The 13,813-nt window shown below is 36.3% G+C and overlaps 3 protein-coding genes across 13 annotated transcripts; 1 reads left to right on the top strand and 2 right to left on the bottom strand.

The window, feature by feature from the left end:
* Nucleotides 1-4,874: 4,874 nt before the first annotated feature.
* LOC113696331 (uncharacterized) lies at nucleotides 4,875-5,800 on the bottom strand. Its single transcript, XM_027215759.2, has 2 exons — nucleotides 5,624-5,800; nucleotides 4,875-5,435 (listed from the first exon to the last, which is right to left on the bottom strand). Exons 1-2 carry the CDS (start codon nucleotides 5,798-5,800, stop codon nucleotides 4,875-4,877), a joined length of 738 nt encoding a protein of 245 aa, XP_027071560.2.
* Nucleotides 5,801-7,357: 1,557 nt separating this feature from the next.
* LOC113696326 (probable glucan endo-1,3-beta-glucosidase BG4) lies at nucleotides 7,358-8,413 on the top strand. The gene has a single exon (XM_027215753.1). The coding sequence runs from the start codon at nucleotides 7,358-7,360 to the stop codon at nucleotides 8,411-8,413; it is 1,056 nt and encodes a 351-aa protein (XP_027071554.1).
* Nucleotides 8,414-9,169: 756 nt separating this feature from the next.
* Nucleotides 9,170-13,345, bottom strand: LOC113695059 (catalase-like). 11 transcript variants are annotated; one of them, XR_011816895.1, is made up of 7 exons: nucleotides 12,518-13,344; nucleotides 11,817-11,906; nucleotides 11,391-11,459; nucleotides 10,861-10,977; nucleotides 10,305-10,779; nucleotides 9,668-9,743; nucleotides 9,170-9,542 (listed from the first exon to the last, which is right to left on the bottom strand). XR_011816895.1 is itself a non-coding variant. In XM_072055103.1 (6 exons), the coding sequence occupies exons 1-5, from the start codon at nucleotides 12,602-12,604 to the stop codon at nucleotides 10,729-10,731; spliced, it is 414 nt and encodes a 137-aa protein (XP_071911204.1). In that variant the 5' UTR covers nucleotides 12,605-13,344; the 3' UTR covers nucleotides 9,170-10,481; nucleotides 10,714-10,728. The 11 variants fall into 11 exon arrangements, 5 of the variants coding, with proteins under 5 accessions (XP_071911204.1, XP_071911205.1, XP_071911203.1 ...); XR_011816897.1 differs by having other exon boundaries at nucleotides 9,170-9,743; nucleotides 10,305-10,412; nucleotides 10,714-10,779; XR_011816898.1 differs by lacking the exon at nucleotides 9,668-9,743 and having other exon boundaries at nucleotides 10,305-10,412; nucleotides 10,714-10,779.
* Nucleotides 13,346-13,813: the final 468 nt, after the last annotated feature.

Genomic DNA, 13,813 nt, shown 5'->3' with positions numbered 1-13,813 from the left:
TAGAAAGATGGAACACCATAGAGGCCAGGGTATTCTCCTTAAATTAATAATGCAAAAGCTCTGATATGCAAGCTAGCATGATAGCTTTGCTACATTGGAAGCAAAGGACAAGTTTCATTAAGAATCATCATGACATTGTAGAAAGCAAACAAAAAATCTTTGGCATTGAGGATTTCGAATCATCTGGACGTGCTATTCCTAAAAGTTTGAACTTCTTTCACGTATTGCCAACATGCTAGATAGACTGGCAAAAGAAAACCCCAAGAAACTGACAATTTCTCATTCGAATTCTGTCACGAAGACTAGAATACAGAGATCTAACCAGAATGAGCCCCACAAACCGTTCGTGATGATGGATACCAGGTAAATTCTTAATAAGTAGAAACATTGTTGAGCATTTTTATTTCTTGTTCATTCCATTGTAACCGTGGTTACAAACATGGTTCGAAGTCTCGGCCGAGTCGTCACCGTCTCGGCCCCTACCGATACGATATCATGACGAAACGATACCGAGATACTTGACTCGCCGAGAAATCGGCCGAGACGTCACCGCGACGGATTGACTCGGCCGAGTCACACCGAGTCACTCCGAGTTATCCCGAGTCAAGACGAGAAATCAACCGAGTTACACCGCAACGGATTGACTCGGCCATTTCTTTTGCTATTTTTTATTATTTTTGTTTAGCATACTTTTTTTATATTATTAACAATTTTTAGAATATTAAATACTTTAAAATTTGCGTCTCACTGAGACCGCGACCGATATGCTGAGACCGATGTGGAACGTTCCGGGCCGCGACCGCGACTTTGAACCATGATTGCCATACTGTCAGCACATCAGACCTTACCATGAATATAAGGAAGCATCAATTGGATCTAATCCTATTATTAAAAGTGAACCATTCATCCTCCTTAATGAGATAATGTATAATCTGAAGGTAAAAAGAATAGCATTGCTAAAAAACGCGAGTGAAGATTGCAACTTGCAAGCTATGTCTTTGACAAACCGGGGCAGGATGGAGAAAAAGAACAAGAAAACAAGGATTAGGGTCATTTTCTCATCTTATATATCACCACTTTATTCGCCTAGTCTAGGATTAGGGTCTTTCTAAACAGCCCAAATCTTATTCTGACGAGTAAAATCTTTATTGTATGTGCAGCAGAAGAGGCTAACTAAATATCACCGAGAATTTAACAAGAGAACCATCTTACGAGAAGTATATACATTTGCATTGACCTATGCTGCTGAAAAAAATTAGTATGTCGTCATTTTTTTATGTTTCTATCTTTAAGAATGCATTTTCGCATGGATCAACATTTTGCTTCCAGAATTTGCATGTTTATATGATAATATCTTGGTTCAATGATGGTATATAATAATTCTGTAATATATCCTTTTTCTTAACTAGTTAAATTGGTTCTCTCCAGAATAACCCAAATTCTCTTTCGAAATCCTTTGTTCAGTATGTATTTATAACTGGTATAATTATAGCATCAATTTGTTATCCATTTCCTTCCTGTTTATAAAAGAGAAGAAAAAAAGAAGAAGAAAGGAATAACGTACCCAGTGAATCTTGGAACGAAAGCTAATTGCCGTGTAAGGAATTTATCTTCTGAAATCCATCGAGAATTTTGGATTCTAAGGTCCCAGTTGGATTGTAATTTTTTTGGAATTTTTATAAAAAGAACTTACTATAACACGTGATATATGTCACATAATGAGGTAATTTAAAAAAAAAGTATAAACACAATATTCCTAAAATTTTATTACAAAAATTCACATTCCAAACAAGCCCTAAGATATTCTATAGTCAGTAGTTGATGAATGATATAAAGTACTACCTTACCTAAATTTGCAAACTTCTAGATTTAAATTTGATTATTACCCAACTGTTGTGAAACTAATAAAATAAACTCCCAAAGTAGGGATTGAAATAGTAGAGTGAGAGATAGAATATTATTATATTTTACTGATCAAAGTACTTCCAGGTTTCAATGTTACAATGTTACAAAGGAAGTAGGATACACCCCTATATATAGGTGATCCAAAATCAAAGGTACATGAACCTTATTAAATACAAATACATGAATTTAGTACATCAAGTACATCCATAAATGAGTTCATCCAATATACCAATGAATCTAGGGAGAATACATGTGACTATCATCTTGAGAATGCAAACGGACATCTTCATCTTGTAATCCTTCTTGAAAATATCAACGGACAGCCACATCTAGAGAATATCAACGGACATCCACATCTTATCATTATTTCATAACACTCCCCCTTGGATGTCCATGACACAAAGAATATGCCTCGTTAAAACCTTACTAGGAAAAAACCCAATGGGATAAAAACCCTAGTGAAGGAAAAAGAGTACACTATTCTTGTGTAATAAATTCTCCCCCTGATGCAAACATTATATGAGATCTTTTAGCCGACGCATACCAATATTCTTCACCAGTTTCCCAAACGTAGCAGTCAGCAAAGCCTTGGTAAACAAATCTGCCAAATTATTATCCGATCGGATTTGTAGCACATCAATCTCACCATTCTTCATTCCAATGTCGTCTTGTAGGCGAGGAATTAAATCTTGCTAATAAATTCACAGCAAATGATATATCTGGTCTTGTACAATTAGCAAGATAATAAGCGCACCAAATGCACTGAGATATGGTACTTCAGGACCAAGTATCTCTTCATGTTCCTCTTGTGGCCTAAGGGGATCCTTATTAGGATTCAATAATCTGATGACCATTGGGGTACTTAATGTATGTGCTTTATCCAGACGAAATCGCTTTAATACCTTCTGGGTATAAGTAGGTTGGTGGATAAAAATTTTACTCTCTAAATGCTCAATTTGTAAATCAAGGCAGAATTTTGTCTTTCCAAACTCTTTGATCTCAAATTCTTTCTTCAAATATTCGACAGCCTTTTGGATCTCTTCAGGAGTTCCAATCAAATTGAGATCATTAACATATATCGCAATAATCACAAAATTTGACCCATTTCTCTTGATAAAAACACATGGACATATTGGGTCATTGGTATAACCTTCTTTAGTTAAACATTCATTGAGGCGGTTATACCACATACGTCCAGATTGCTTGAGCCCATACAAAGACTTTTGTATTCTAATAGAATACATATATCTAGGATTTGATTTACATGCTTCAGACAACGTCCATCAGACGCATATCAAGTTTTTCATGCACTGCAATACTCACAAAATATCTAAATGTGATCGTATCCATTACAGGTGAATACGTTTCATCATAATCAAATCCAGACCTTTGTGAAAAGCCTTGGGCTACAAGTCTTGTTTTATATCTCACTATTTCATTCTTTTCATTCATTTTTCTCACAAAAATCCATTTATATCCAACTGGCTTGACACCTTCAGGCGTTTGGACTACAGGCCCAAAAACATTTCTTTTAGCCAGTGAATCTTATTCAGATTGTATTGGCCTCTTCATTTTGGTCAATCATTTCTATGCCGACATTCATCAACTGATCTAGATTCATGATCCTCATCAACTTCTATAATATCAAGTGCTACATTTCATTAGGCTCCAATTAACTTTTCTATAATTTCATTCTCTTCAGGAGCTGGCTCTTCGGGAGCTGGCTCTTCAGGAGCGACCTCTTCAGGAGGTTAAATTTTGTCATGACATTTATTTAATCTCCGGAGATATTTGAAATCAATGTATACCTTATATAGGTAGGCCGGCCTTTATTTGTAGCACTTGTACATGTCCTTCAGGGACATCAATTTTAACAAGAGTATTTCCTGCAGGAATAGTTGATTTAATAACTCTTTTGGAGTCGATAAATATAATTTTCTTCAAATGAAGAATTTCTTGAACTTCTAGTTCACATACATTGTTTTGTATGAGGATCGAGGAAATCCAATTGTTCAGATGATTTCCTTTCTAGTTCACATAAATTGTTTTGTATGAGGATCGAGGAAATCCAATTGTTCAGATGATTTCCTTTCTAGTTCACATAAATTGTTTTGTATGAGGATCGAGGAAATCCAATTGTTCAGATGATTTCCTTTCGGTTGATCTTTTCCTCCCCCTAATGTCGGGATAGATCACTCATCAATAGATCATTCATCAATATTTTACGATATTTAATCGTAAAAGGTGATGCATATCCGACATAAATTTCTTTTGGAGCCATGTATAATATAAAGGGGGTATGTATAAATACTTGTCGACATTCAAATATTCTCACTTTTGCCAAATCATATATTCATTGGGATCAGTAAACTTCTGGTTTACTGCATGTGATGATTATAAATCAAATGAGAATAAAGATAACTATATCGATAACCATTACACCCTCGAATGATTAATATGATATAATCAACTTTCATCTGACTTGATTTTTATTATTATCTCATTCAGTGTCTCAATTTGATATCCATCTCAACGGATATCTTTAATAAATTTCTTCGAGTGTTGGGAGAGAGTAGTGCATTATTTACGACAATTTTGGTTCCTTCAGGAAAAATAGAGTGACTCTTCCAGAGCCCTCAATTAATTTTGCACTACCACTGATGGTATTAAATTTGTCTCTCCCATCTCCAAAGAAGAAAAATATCTTTTATTTGTCAATATAGTGTGCGCAGAAGCACTATTAACGAGACAAATGTTATCATCACCATTATTTGATCCCAAACATTTGGCATCCATTTCTTCTTCAGGAAGAAAATAAATGAAACTAAATATTGATAAAAGATACGAGAATAGACATATGCAAAGTAAATTGATAAAACTAACAACATATCAAACAACATACCAAAGTAATGGACAATCCTGCAAAACTAACAATATATCAAACATCTAGACAAATATTAAATATATGATCATTTTGCATCTTCAGGATGCTCAAAGAAATCGGCAATATCCAGGTGTGTCATGTCAGCATCATCATCATCATAAGCATTCTTTTGGTCGATAAAATTTGTCTCGACATCTTTGTCCTTCTTTTTCAATGATGCTTGATAGAGGTCAACAAGATGTTTAGCCGTACGACAGGTACGGGACCAGTGACCTTCCATACCACATCGGTAGCATTTTTCTTCATAAACTTTCTTTTCTCCTTCTTTCGGATCGTAGTCATTTTCTCTCTCTTGAGAAATATTTTGTTGCTTGCCACGGCTATAATTTTCACGAGACACAAATCTACTATGATCACGTCCACGGCCACGGCCACGTCCACGGCTTCTTCCACGGCCACCTCTACGGCCACGTCCACGACCTCGACCAGAATTTTGAAATTGAGTCACATTCGCTTCAGGGAATGGACTTGCACCAGTTGGTCGGGACTCATGATTTTTCAGCAGTAATTCATTATTTTGTTCAGCCAACAGAAGACATGCAATAAGTTCAGAATATTTTTTAAATCCTCTCTCTCTATATTGCTGCTGCAGGAGCATATTAGAGACATGAAAAGTAGAGAATGTTTCTCTAACATATTTTCATCAGTGATTTTTTCGCCACACAATGATAATTGAGAAGTAATTCTGAACATGGCTGAATTATATTCGTTGACAGATTTGAAATCTTGTAGTCGTAAGTGGAACCAATCATATCGGGCCTTTGGAAGAACGACCAACTTCAGGTGGTCGAATCTTTCTTTCAAATCTCGCCAAAGGACAAGAGGATCTTTGACAGTAAGATATTCTACTTTTAGTCCTTCATCTAAATGACGACGAAGGAAAATCATGGCCTTAACACGGTCTTGGTTTGAGGCATCATTCTCATCAACAATAGTATTACCAAGACCCATTGCCTCAAGATGAATTTCAACATCCAATACCCACGATAAATAATTTTTTCCAGAAATATCAAGAGGTACGAACTCTTGTTTTGTGAGATTAGCCATAAGACTATGCACTAGATTCGTAGGAAAGAATATTACCTCGATAAGTAGTCAAAAGTTATTCGGGCAGAACCTTGACAGCGTCTCGTGCTTTTCCTTCGCTCAAAGTAGAGACTCGTGCTTCTCCTTAACTCAAGGTAGAGACTCGTGCTGATAACGTGTTGTGAAACTAATAAAATAAACTCCCAAAGTAGGGATTGAAATAGTAGAGTGAGAGATAGAATATTATTATATTTTACTGATCAAAGTACTTCCAGGTTTCAATGTTACAAGGTTACAAAGGAAGTAGGATACACCCCTATATATAGGTGATCCAAGATCAAAGGTACATGAACCTTATTAAATACAAATACATGAATTTAGTACATCAAGTACATCCATAAATGAGTTCATCCAATATACCAATGAATCTAGGGAGAATACATGTGACTATCATCTTGAGAATGCAAACGGACATCTTCATCTTGTAATCCTTCTTGAGAATATCAACGGACAGCCACATCTAGAGAATATCAACGGACATCCACATCTTATCATTATTTCATAACAACCTAATTTTTATTTACTGAATCTTCAAAAAGGTGCTTTTTGAGTATGAAACCGTAATATATATGCTGCGAGGTTCAATATTTTGTGAATTTTGTATACTGATACCATTGTTCTTTTCGTTATTAAAACTGGCGTGCTTTTGTAGTAATTGCTAGTGACATTAATTTGCGAGCAAGGACGAATACTACAAACATTAATCTGTTTTTTTTTTTTTGGTCATCAATTTCTACTGATATCTTGCGCCTTTTGTTCAAATCTTTCGCTTTATTTGTTACCGTGTAAATGTATAAATAAAAAGAAATTCTAAAGCACTTTTTCACTAAACCGGGACACAAAGTTCTGTGGATTTACTTAATATACACTGTTAGGAGTTAGCAGAGGAAAACGTTCATAACTACTCCAAGATCAGGTGCATCTGCTAGAATAAAGGGCGAGATTATGAATCAAGGACATTCCTCCCTCCAAGATTCATCTTCATTCGTAGTATTGCATGCCATGCAATTCGTGATTTACTACGTTGCCTGAAGAACATTACTTAGTTATTAAAGTAGAAGGATTGCAAAAATCTGCTTCACGCATGTTGAGAGTCATTAATTCGACCCACGTCTCAACTCCCATTCATACAGCATTAGCTCTCTGTTCTACGATTCTTGGTTCTACATATATATATATCATGGTCAATTTCACAAGCAAACTATCCTATATAATATGCGCAATAACTAGTATATATTCTTGTGCACATGTCATATCTTCAGAATTGAAATTTCTCCGTACTTTTTGAGATTTATGTGATATAAAGTTATCGATCCTTATGCTTTAGTGGTACCTGAATTGTTTCCTTTGGGAATTGAACCCAAAGGAGTATCAGTTGTGACTGATTAAAATTAGTTTGTTAGATCATTCCAAGTAGGAGAAATGCACAGGATGCATTTGAGGGCTCAAACTATGGCATCCCTAAGAATGTTCCTTGTTGTTGGCATGATGATGATGATCATTATGCATAGCCCAATGGTGATTGTTGGAGACAAAATAGGCATCGGCGTTTGTTATGGAATGGTAGCCAACAATCTACCTTCTGCTACCGATGTGATTAGCCTTTACAAGAAATATAACATCGGCAAACTAAGGCTATTTGATCCAAATCCTGACGCTCTAGAAGCATTGAAGGGCAGTGGCATTGACGTCGCATTAGGGTTAAAGAATGAAGATATACCGAGTATAGCCACAAGTACTGAGGGAGCAGAATCGTGGTTTACAACAAATGTGCTGCCTTATCTCAGTAACATTACATTTTCATTCATTTCTGTTGGAAATGAAGCAATCCCAGGAGAGTTTGCCAACGATGTCGCCCCTGCCATGAGTAATCTTCAGGCTGTTCTGAATGACCACAATCTAAATGGTATAACCGTGACCACCGCGGTCGCTACGATGGTGTTGGGAGTTTCCTATCCTCCTTCAGCTGGTCAATTCTCACCTGAGACAAAGGGTGCACTTGCAGATGTGTTGAGCTTTCTATCAATCAAAGGGTCTCCATTGATGGCCAATGTGTACCCTTACTTCGCCTATGCATCGGATCCAGACCAAGTTCGCCTAGATTATGCTCTTTTCACTGCAAAAGATCCAGTGGTTGTTGATGGAAATCTGAGTTATCATAACTTATTTGATGCTACGGTAGATTCATTTTATTGGGCAATGGAGAAACAGGGAGTAAATAACGTAGGAGTGGCAGTTTCTGAGAGCGGATGGCCTTCTGCTGGGAATGGAGGTTTCACAACCCCAGAACTTGCATCTACATACAACAGGAACTTTATGCAGCATGTGTTGAATATGGGTGGCACACCTAAGAGGCCTGGGGCTTATATTGAAGGGTTTATCTTTGCCATGTTTAATGAAAATCAAAAGCCCTCTGGTATAGAGCAAAATTGGGGACTTTTTTATCCTAACATGCAACCTGTATATGCAGTTTTTTGACACAATTTGAAAGGCCTATCTTGCACTTAGGTCAAAGAGTTCTATACAAAAAGGAACTGCAAAAAAGAAAGAGTTATTCTGGATATTGGAATGGATGCACAACATTTTTTTTCTTGTTAAATTTGGGTTCAATAATCAACGACTCTATATTTTAAATTTCTATTGTATCTTAATTCAAGGCACTAGAAAATGTGAAATTTCACAAGCTCTTTAGTCCATGATACTTCAAGAACAACACATAAAGGATAACTGAAACTTGCTTCTTTCTGTGAACTATTTAGTTTTTAAAACTAATTATTGCATTGTTAGGTACATAGTAAAAGCCAGAGTAATCCATGTACTTACCATGCAACACATAGATTTGATGAAAAAAAGAAACACTACTAACTTCTCTGAAATACATGCAAAGCTACCTTTCTCGTTGTATATATATATATGACTAGGTGGTAACACCGCGCACAGCGCGGTGGTATACATGCCCAACGTAAGAGTTCATATAATCTACGTAAATTATTCAAGTTGACACTAAAGTTTGAGCATGCCCAAGATTTAATGGCATCGACAAATACTATATATAAAATGTTGACACTAAAGGTTGGAGTTTTCAAATGAAAAGAAAAGGTCAACCTGATTACAGTATACAAATGTTATGCATTAGATAAGTTTTAAGTTGCAATGGACCAATGATATGCCTTAGAAAGCAAGAACGTCTTATTTAGCAAGCCTCATAGAGTACATTGAAAAGAAACAAACAAATACATCGAAAATGCAATGCTTATATCAATTGGTAAAGAATAACAAACACAATCCGAGGAAGATATTTACTTAGATACATCAAAGTTGTTGTATTCCTTATTATGGAGTACAGTTAGAACATGTTATACCATGGGAATTGACCATCTACACCATCCTTATCAAAGGTGAGGAAAATGTAGGTGGAACTTCTTTTATCAGGAACGAAGACTAATGTTTCTCCAGGCTACAACTGATGCTCAATCAGAATGATATCCCAGCTATCTGCAAACTGCCTCCCACGCATTGCAATTGTCATTGTTTTCCTTCCAGTTCTCGAAGTAATTGAAGGCGTCAGGTCACTATGTATGAAGTATCCGACAAATCTTGGAACTTTCTGTTGTTGTTTAGACAAAATTATGAACGTGATATAATATGAATGGCTAGAACGAAATGAAAAATACCCCAAACTTACAAATTTATAGTTTTTTTGTTTGGTAACTACTTGATAGAAGCACACACCTTCAGGTAAGTTTTGAACAAAATCTGGTTGATCGATGACGATACTTGTGCCGTATTAATCTTTGTCTAGAGTTCACTAAAAGCAAATTATGTATACTTGAGATAAAAAACATATGGGGAAAAAAAAAATACCAAGTTCAAAACAAAATTGAGGACGAACTTTAAATCTGTTTTCCTTACTGTCTGCAGCTTTCCCTTATTGTGAACTGAATCAAGATTTAAAACAACTTTTCCCTTAGTGTATAATAAGCATATTCCCTTGTTGTATACAGGAATCAGTTTCACTAATTTTATCATTTAAACTGTGGTTAGCGCGATATTGTTTTCTTTCTGGAACTCTATAGTCATGTCTTCTCAATTCAGAATTTTTCTGACGCATCTTCATCTGAAGAAGGCATCACAGATAAAGTTCATTTCTTTCCATTCTCTATGTTTGCCCATATATGTAGTTCCACCAAATCTTAGGAAGCAGGAAAAAATTGAAATGCAAGACATGTAAACCACCCTGTAGGATAAACATGAAGTAGCATGCAGGATAAAAGAGAATCAGAAAAAATGTTTCACATCAACTATCACAGCTATAACATGTCACCGGAGAAAAAATAAGAAAGAAAAAAAGGAGGTAAAGAACGAATACCTGTTTTTTGAAGGAACAGTAGCAGTAGGCAAGAGGAGGCTGAGGATAATGTGAAGAGCAAGAAACCAAAGCAGCACAACACATGTAACAAAGAAGCTAAACATAGAACTGAACAATAAAAACGAAAAAAAAATGATGCAAAGTTAGTGATCCAAGACAAAATCTCCAAACTTGCACCTACATCAGATGAAAGCAAACTAATAAGAAACCTAAAAGGAAAAAAAGAAGAAAGAAAAAAGATGTTAAGAAAATAGGAGGTCAGCACTTAAATATTTGCATCTTTTGTTATTTTTGCCTGAAAAAATACCACTGTTTTAAATGTAGAAATCCCTTTCAAAGAGTAAAAGAGCTTTGACAGCTCAGAATGAAAAAGATCAAACAGCCAGTAAATTCTTCTGATGTCCCAGACCTGTGACAATGCTTCCTATTCAGCTGAAGGCATTTTCTTCAAAGCTAGTTCTGCAGCATCCTTAAGCTGCAATTTTTTAGTAGGTAAACCATTAGAAAATAAAATGATGGTTAGCAGTTCCATAATAGTACCATTAAAATGACGTACACTCAAATTTGCCTTGACACGATTCCACAACGGAGGTAAGTCAGCAGAGAGTTTTTTCGCACGATTCCTCTTTTTTAAGTCTTTGACCAAGCACATTGCAACCATTTCTCTAAAAGACTGTTCGAAATTGAGGAAATGCTTCAGCAATAAAAACCATAAGAATGAGGAAATGCAGAAGTAGAAACAAACAGAAAGAATATGGATCCAGCTTGGTGTCCTAGAGAAAGTTTATATCTAAGTAGACACAAACAGATTGAATGAGGAAATGCAGAAATTGAAACAAACAGATAGAATATGGATCGGATCCAACTTGGTGTGCTAGAGAAAGTTTATATCTAAGCAGGAACAATAAAAACCTAGTAGGTACAAAATATAAAGTAAATAACTATCTAAAAGCTAGCTAATCATCAATTATTCACTATCTTAGATCATATTAAAAGTTTTTCTTGGAACTAAAAATAAAAAATGAATGATAAAACTGAAATGAAACAAATACATTAATCACAGACAGAAAGGGGAAGAAAAATTACCATATCTGTATTCCACAAATTCGCATAGATAGTCGGGACGAAATATTGAACTTCCCTTTCTCGCTGTTTCTGAAAAAGACATGAAAGAGGAGGGAAAAATTGATTGTTTTCTGCCAAGAAGATGGCAAAAAAAATGGCAAAAAAATAGAAAAAATTAGCTATAATCACTCGAGGAAGGGAGGGAGGGAGATGAAGAAGAACAAGAGGGAGAACTGGGAGAAATCGATAGAGGGAGGGGGGGAAGGAGAGAAGCAAAGATTATGTATCATATATTCTTCAAATCCCAAGATGAAGTTATTAAAACAACCGATTTCCCCAGATTTGATTAACTGAGTAAAGTCATCAATTTTTTTCCATAGTTCCTTTATCTAGATTCAAACAACAGCAAGAGCCTGAAAGTAAGCAAATCTACTCGTAGAAACTCACCCTGTCACGCTTTCCTCTCAGGACAGCAGAGGGGAAGGGATGCCTCGCAGCATGACGAATAGGATTGAACCTTGAAGGGAAATAACCGAACTGAAAAAACATTGAACAAAAAAGTGTAGTACAACTAAGCATAAGATAAGCCCATTTTAACTCCCATTCACAAAGTCCCGAAGCCAAAAAAAAAAAAACTGAAGTGATTTTATTGTAAAGCAATTACACAACAAAGTTGGAAAAACGGAATGGGTACTACTTCTGGCATTTTTTCATTTTTCAAACTGTCCTCTATGCCTTGAGTCATGACAATATGTAATAAGATAGCTTTCTACTCAACTCTTATTTATCCACTAATTCTTCATAATCTATTTATTTCACACATAGAATTCCCTTTTTCACAGTACATAAAAATGAAGAGCATCGATCCATCGGTCGGTGACATCTACAAGTTTTCATATCAACCACCAAGTTTATATTCACAACCACCTCATGTCACAAAAATGGTATCTAATGAAAAGTTACTTTATACCAGCAACCGGTCATAGATAATTATATTTACTAAATCACATAAAAAGTAACCTTAAATGCTGACTTGAACCAGGAAACTAACTGGGATAAAGAACAAGTAGGATGTCCTCAAAATGAAGACCAAATTAAAGAACGAGGCATAATTTGCGGTTCATTATTACCAAAAGAGGGATCAGTACCTCTTCATCCCGGTGCATGAAGTTCATGAAATCATCATAGTGATTGTTGTGATGAGCACACTTGGGAGCATTTACTGGAAGCTGCATATAGTTCGGGCCAAGACGGTGACGCTGGGTATCACCATATGCGAATATGCGAGTCTGGAGCAGCTTGTCATCTGAATAATATATTCCAGGTACAACAAAGGCAGGGTTAAATGCAAGCTGCTCGGTCTCAGCAAAGTAGTTGTCAATAGTCTTGTTCAATACTTGGATGAATGGTCTTGACGGAGAGTATGCATCCTATTGCGAAATCTTCATTACTGTTACGAGCTTCCATGGATTTAGGCTTCTCTTCTTTTCATCGTGTATTTCACCTGATTTGAGTTTTTTGTAATGGAGCATCAGTTTCTGAAGAGAAAAGACAGAAGAGAGGGAAAAAATGGGGGAGAGAATGTACGGAAGCTCAAAAGATAAGACTAAAGCCATCGACCAAAAGAAAAATCGTGTGGTTTGGAAAAGGGAAAAGTACAAAAAAGGGAAAAGAAAATGAAGGACAAAGAAGATAGACCACAATCGGTGCTCTACAAAGGTACAACCACTCCCCTCAGCTCACCTGCTCTCTGACAACAAAGGAAGAAGCAAGAAACGAAGAGGAATAGAAGAGCAAAATTGAATGTGAAGTGAAGACGACCAAACTTGCCACCAATCTCCCAGTGAGGACGTCTGGAACTGAGATGGGTAGCGTTGCTGGAGCAGTTGCTCGTTTCAACAAAAGCTGCTAAGCAGACTGGATGTGACAAAACGTACATTAGCAACACACCCCTCAAAGGACAAAGGAACTCAAAAATACAACAAAAGATCGGGATGTAAATAGCTGAGATCAAAGGGCTAAAATTGTAATATCAACAAACCTCCGAGCCCAACAAAGAGAAGAAGACAAGACATTACGAAACAACCGCCTGACTGTTTGACCAGGAACCGGGCCACCACGTCAACAAATGGAAGGAAAGGCGCAGGGAAAAAGTTCAGACCAATCACATCGTGCCACATTATCAGAAAGCCAATCCACAGCCACCACGCGGAGGACGACCACGTCCACGTGCACACCGGGCTTCCGCCCTTAGTCTATATGATTAAAAAAGGATTTTTTTTTTCTCAACGGATCTGATGGATGATAGTTGGTACAAGCAATGAATACTGGTACAGAAGGTACCAGGTGTTAAAATGAGTACATTGGCTATAAATAAATGAAGTTTAACAACCAATGCTCGTTGGTGTCGTTTTTTTTTTTTTTTTTGTCGACACAGAGGTGTG

Source organism: Coffea arabica, chromosome 6e, assembly GCF_036785885.1.
Source record: "Coffea arabica cultivar ET-39 chromosome 6e, Coffea Arabica ET-39 HiFi, whole genome shotgun sequence".
Classification (NCBI taxonomy): domain Eukaryota; kingdom Viridiplantae; phylum Streptophyta; class Magnoliopsida; order Gentianales; family Rubiaceae; genus Coffea; species Coffea arabica.
Note: the sequence above shows the minus strand (reverse complement) of the source record. Positions and strands in the feature narration are given on the sequence as shown.